Source organism: Phoca vitulina, unplaced genomic scaffold (assembly GCF_004348235.1).
Source record: "Phoca vitulina isolate PV1807 unplaced genomic scaffold, GSC_HSeal_1.0 scaffold1899, whole genome shotgun sequence".
Lineage (NCBI taxonomy): Eukaryota > Metazoa > Chordata > Mammalia > Carnivora > Phocidae > Phoca > Phoca vitulina.
The window spans coordinates 1-6,108 of record NW_022591586.1 but is presented as its reverse complement, the minus strand read 5'-3'; the positions used below and the strand labels follow the sequence as shown (position 1 = coordinate 6,108).

At 35.5% G+C, this 6,108-nt stretch overlaps 1 protein-coding gene across 1 annotated transcript; it reads left to right on the top strand.

The window, feature by feature from the left end:
- Positions 1-1,539: 1,539 nt before the first annotated feature.
- Positions 1,540-5,721, top strand: LOC116629642 (integrin alpha-1-like). The gene is made up of 3 exons (XM_032399883.1): positions 1,540-1,629; positions 3,231-3,320; positions 4,677-5,721. Exons 1-3 carry the CDS (start codon positions 1,595-1,597, stop codon positions 4,795-4,797), a joined length of 246 nt encoding a protein of 81 aa, XP_032255774.1. The 5' UTR covers positions 1,540-1,594; the 3' UTR covers positions 4,798-5,721.
- Positions 5,722-6,108: the final 387 nt, after the last annotated feature.

The following is a 6,108-nucleotide window of genomic DNA, read 5'->3' as shown; positions in this document are numbered from 1 at the left end:
TATATATATATATATATACCAAAAATAAGGGTAACTACTATGAAGGGATAGAATATGACTCTAAAAATGAAAAACAAAAAAATATTTTTTAAAAAAGGGATTGATAAGATGTTGGTTGAAAAAGGGAAAAAGAAAAATTAAAAAAAAAAAGTTAAAAAAAATTAACTTGGAAAGACTGAAGAATCATGGTAAAAAAAGCCATGGATTCTATATGCAGTATTCCCCTAGTGCTGGAGTTCTGCCGTTCTCATTGATCCGTAAACTTAGTCTTGGCTGGCTGTTCTTGCTGATCTTGTGGGGGAGGGACCTGTTGCCATGGTTCCCAAATGTCTTTGCCGGAGGCGGAATTGCCCCGCCCTTGCCTGGTCTGGGCTAAGTAATCTGCTCGGGTTTGCTCTCGGGAGCTTTTGTTCTCTGCAAGCTTTCCGTACAGCTTTGGAGGACAAGAGTGAAAATGGCAGCCTCCCAATCTCCGCCCCGGAGGAGCCAAGAACTCGGGGCCCTGCTCCTCAGTGAGCCCCCAGAGAAAAGCAGTCAGTCACTCCTGTCTCCCCAGTCTCCGGCTGCACTCCGTGCCCACCCGGCCTGTGACCGAGCATTTCTCTCTGGCACACGACCCCGTCTGGAGTCTCCAAACCCAGCAGTTCCCTGCGGTAGGCTCCTGCACCGCTCCCCCCGGGGGAGGAAGGGGAGTCTCCCCGATCTGCTGCTTTTTGTGTCCCTGCTGGAAGAGCAGTGGCCCGACTGTGCCGCGGATCACAGTTTATGGCAACCCTGAGCTGAGAGCCCGCTCCTTGGCTCCGTCTCTGCAGCTGGCTTTCCTGCTCTGATACCTGGGGGAGCTCTGCCACACTCAGGCACCCCCGTCTTTCTGTGACCCCGAGGGTCCTGAGACCACACTGTCCCAAGGAGGGTTCCACCCCCCGCATAACCACTGGAGCGAGGTCCCTCAGCGGAGCCGACTTCTAAAAGTTCCAATTTTGTGCTCCGCAGCTCTATCACTTGCCAGAAGAGGCCTATGGAGGCCCCCTCCCCCGCCATCTAGCCTCCCGAATATCGCCTCGGATTCACTTCTCCGCACGTCCTACCTTCCAGGAAGTGGTCGCTTTTCTGTTCAGAGAGTTGTTGCTATTTCTTTCTTTGATCTCCTGTTGAGTTCGTAGGTGTTCAGAATGGTTTGATCCCTATCCAGCTGAAGTCCTGGGACCAGATAAAATCCAGGTCTCCTACTCCTCCGCAGTCTTGCTCCGCCCCCAAGATTTATATTTTTCTGAAAAGTTAAAAACATATTTAATTTTTTTTTTTTTTAGTTTTTGATGTAATGTTCCATGATTCATTGTTTGCGTAACATATTTACATTTAAAAGTACGTTTATGTTATATCTTGTTCTATTTTTGAGATGTGATTAGGTTTTATTGTCTAAGGTCATACTTCTTAAATAACTTTGCAATTTCAGTATAGGTAATATCATTAATGTAATTAAACATTTTGATCAAAGTAAACATTTTACTTCTTTATCTGTTACTAAACTAAAAATATTTTTATTTCATAGGTTACTTTCAAAATATTATTTCAGTTTAACACATCTTATCTCATGGAAAATGTGATCATTCATTTAAGTGCAACAAGGTTGGTTGATATGTATGCATAAGTGTATGTGTATGTAAGTGTGTAAGTATATAATTTTATGTATTTAGAATATTTTGCTCTATAGACTCACTGGAACTTCTTACAGTTTTTATGAGATCAGTAAAAGCAGAAGGCAGTGAACCCCTGTACTTCACAAAAACATCCTTATTATTAACTAAAAATAAATTTTTATTTAATAGAATTAATGCACCTACCAAGATTAAACCATTGGTTCTATGAGCTGTAAAACATGTTGTAATCACACATCACTTATATCTGCCAAATTGCATTTAAATTTATTTAAAATTTTATGGGAATGCTAATTTAACTTTTACTGCCATCAAGGTCAACTGAATCATCAGATGGACTTAAAGTTTTATGATGCCCTTTTGTAGTTTAATACATTTCATCCAAATCAGTTAGAGCTTCTGAAAGATATCATAGAATACCCAGACTAAAAATAACAAAAGGCTAATAAGGAAATTGAAATAATGTCTTAACTTTCTTCTAAGTGTAATCATCCACTGGACCATAAACTCCTTGAGATAAGGTTCTATCTCTGGTTGCTTTATTCCCCAGTAGCTAGTGTGGTGCCTCACATCTAATAATCACTGAATAAATGTAGAATGAATGAATAAATGAGAAAATAAATTAATGGGTAAATGAATTCTGTATGTTCAATTTAATCCAGCTCAACAAATATTTATTTGATATCTACTACAGACAAGATATTGAATTAGTCACTATAGGGAATATAAAAATTAATAAGGACATGAACTTCATGGAGTAAACATTATAGTTGGAGGCTAAGAAGACTAATATATAAATTATTATAATATAGGGTACAACAAGGAAAATTCGTTAAAGAAATATAAACTGTGTATCAGAGACTTAATAGAGGTTGAAATTATATCTACTTGGCAATGAGATGCCAAGAAAACTTTATCAAGGAGATTATAATTGAGAAGGACCTTAAAGGGTGAGTAGCAATTCATAGAAAGGTTGGTAAATAGAATTAGGTGGAGCATTTTAGGAAAAATATACAGCTTGAGCAAAAACTCAATGGTGGACCACTAGGTCTACTGAGGGAATATCAGGTAATCCATTTTAGCTCAAATATAGGGAATACATAAAGGAGTAATGAAGATAAACAGGGGGTGTGCATCCTACCATATTATGGTGAGTACTGAATGTCAGAATGAGACATGTTTTCTTAACTGAGCAAACCATAAAGAGCCAGAAAAGTTTTTGAGGGGTGAAGTGTACATACAGAGCTAGCTGTTTCTTAGGAAGATGCAAGGTTACTTTATCCATAATCCTCATAGAAGTTTGAGAAACCTTGGACTATATCAGTGTGGTTTTCACCCTAGCTACAATTCAGAATCAACTTGGGAAATTTAATAATACCCATTTCTGACCTCCCTCCCCACCCTGATTGAAAAACAACCACAATAACAAAACAAACAAAAAACACAAAAACAAGAATTCTACTCTTTTATGCTTTTATTTAGTTGCCAAGATAAGCTTCCCTTTCAAATGCTCAGAAATGTTCTCTAGTCAATAGTTTCATGATTTGTCTGAACATGCTATGTATTCTCTAGTGACAGTGAAGAACCTCCTGAAGCCCTTTCTGATAATGAAGTAAACATTTCTATCCCAGTAAAATATGAAGTTGGACTTCAGTTTTACAGGTAGGAGGAAAATGCATTTTATGTTGATGCCTTTCTACAAACCCAGTGGTTTTCAAAGTGTGGTCCCTGGCCAAGGACATCAGAAGCACCTGGGAACTTAGGCAAATTCTTGGCCTCACCCCAATATACTGAATCAGAAACTCTGGGGCCCAGAAATCGGTGTTAAACAGGCCCTCTGGGTAATTTTCATGCACTCTAAAGTCTGAGACCCAGCATGCTAAATAATCTTAGATGTGAGGTGCTAATGATGCTGGATTGCATTAGCAGTCCAGTCTAAACTCATTAGCAATCCAGTCTAAACTCTGAAGACCTAGAAGTACTTTACAAATGGCAGTGTTCTTAGAGGTCACCAGCATATTTCTTAGCTATCATTTCTCATTGTGAGGGATCTGATCAGCCTGCCCATTCTGGACACACAAGATTAAATCATTTCTTATTAACGAGGCTGTTTATTTCTTGCATTATTCATAAATTGCTCTTTCCCCTAAGAACTTTCAACCTATCCAAACACAAATCATATTGGCAACGTTTCTCACTATAAATTCCCTTGCTTAAGCAAGACTCCAAGCTTTTGCTAAAAAAATATGTGCAATGTATATAAAAAATACAAGAATCAGAGACAAGCTTAGTCTAAAAGTCTTATCATTTTATTAATTTATTTTCTATGGAACTTTGCTTTTTCTGATAACAAACTTGAGAGGATAATAGGATATACACATAGATTTGTATATATTACTTAGCCTCCAAATTCTATTTGCTGTTTTCTATCTTGCTGTTATCCACTTCTCTTGGTACAATGACTTTTTTCCAAGAATTTTTCATTTTATTAAAATCAAATTTTGGCAAACACCTATATATTTTTATTATACTTCATTCCACCAAGTTCATTCAAAGAACATGGAGAACTTGTACAGGAAACATTGAATTTTTAAGTTTAGCAGTAAATATAGGCCTTTAATGTGAAAAGGTTAACAATTTTTTTAAATCTATTTAAAATTCAGCACTACTAAAAATACTAAATTTTAACCTCATTATTTACAAAATGTAAATGATATTAGTGAATTAATGGAAACTTTTCACTCGGTAACAATGAAACTTTTATTTTAAAAATTGTACATATTTTGGCATTTTAAGGCCAAATAAGCATCAGTAACTTATTGAGCTAAATTATATCATCTTTCTCACCCTCCTCAAAGATTTAATTGTAGGTTTCAGGGTAAAAGAATTTGCCTCTGATTTGAAATTTCTACAAGTACTTTTTGTGGGATTACCTGGTATAAAGAAAGAAAAAGAGTAAGGTCAAATAAAAGTTAAACTTTGTTGTGTTTTGTTTTTCTTCTTCCAATTAATTCTAAGCTCTGCAAGCGAATACCATATTTCAATTGCAGCCAATGAGACTGTCCCTGAAGTTATTAATTCTACTGAGGACATTGGAGATGAAATTAATATCTTCTATTTGGTAAGAAACTACCTCTAAATTATTATTGTCAAGGAGTAATTTATAAGTTTATAAATTAAACGAAAGTATTAACAGACACGTAGAAACATGTTGATTCAACAGTTAATCTTTATATTCCAGAATATTTTTTTATAATTTCACTATTTTGAAGTAATTTTATTTAAAGAATTATTGATAATTATACTTTGAAGCAATTTTAAAAACCTAAGTCTCTAATTTCCTCCTAACACATGCTTAGAATGACTTCCTAGAAAAAACAAACTTATAAAACCAAAGAGACACTACCTATAAGCCTATAGACTTTATTTACATTATGTTTTCAGTATGAGTGAGCAAAGCACTTTTAAAAAAATAATTATGACTATTTCAGAAGTTGACTACTTCAAATGTCTTCGTAATATTTTACTTTACGCAACAAATAAATATGTATCTCATTCTGCTCATTGCAACATTCCATAGGTATCATACTATAACTTATGTTCCTCCTACCACATCCTTAAGTGATGTTTTCTACTATAAATTTATTTTTCTCTTTGAATTCCTCATAATGAACTTTTCCTAACCATTATAGCAAACAATTATGAAGTTAAACCAGACTTTCATTTTAGGTAATGCCTACTTACAGACACAGACTCAAGTTAATATTACTCAAGTAAAAGAGGGTCCAATTCAAATGATGGATTTAAATATGTATTCAGAAGTATGAAATAATGCAACAGTATTATAGGTGAAAATGGTCTCAATCTCTTTGCGAATTGCCAATAGTGGAAAGGGAAGTTCTCTTACAAAGTGAAATAAATGTATGCTCTCAAGATTCATTCCATTGTTTTCTTTCTGTGCTCTTTGCTAAAATTTCTATGACAAGCTATATCCTGGAAATTAGCATGAATGCAGATCACCTTATTATTGAGATTAATTTTTGAAATTTTGGCTGCCAAGTTCTTCTAGCCCCATTTGCTTTTCCCAGATTAAAGAATTCAACAAAAAGGAAGGAAGGAAGGAAGGAAGGAAGGAATTTTGAATATTATAGCTATTCATATGTTGTTACTAGGATCCAAACTTGAAATAGGTACTCTCAAACTATTATAAATAATGTTGATATAAATAACATTGTTAAGAATATCCCTGACCGATGTCCACTATCACCACTGCTATTCAGCATTGTACTAGAAGTCCTAGCCACAACAATCAGACAACAAAAAGAAGTAAAAGACATCCGAATCGGCAAAGAAGAAGTCAAACTCTCACTCTTTGCAGATGATATGATACTTTATGTGGGAAGCCCAAAAGACTCCACCCCAAAACAGCTAGAACTCATACAGGAATTCA

Coding starts and splice junctions, on each gene's coding strand:
- LOC116629642 (XM_032399883.1), top strand. CDS start 1,595: ATGGAAAATGTGATCATTCATTTAAGTGCAACAAG. Junction 1,630..3,230: donor ATTCATTTAAGTGCAACAAG/GTTGGTTGATAT, acceptor TGTATTCTCTAG/TGACAGTGAAGAACCTCCTG. Junction 3,321..4,676: donor GTTGGACTTCAGTTTTACAG/GTAGGAGGAAAA, acceptor ATTAATTCTAAG/CTCTGCAAGCGAATACCATA.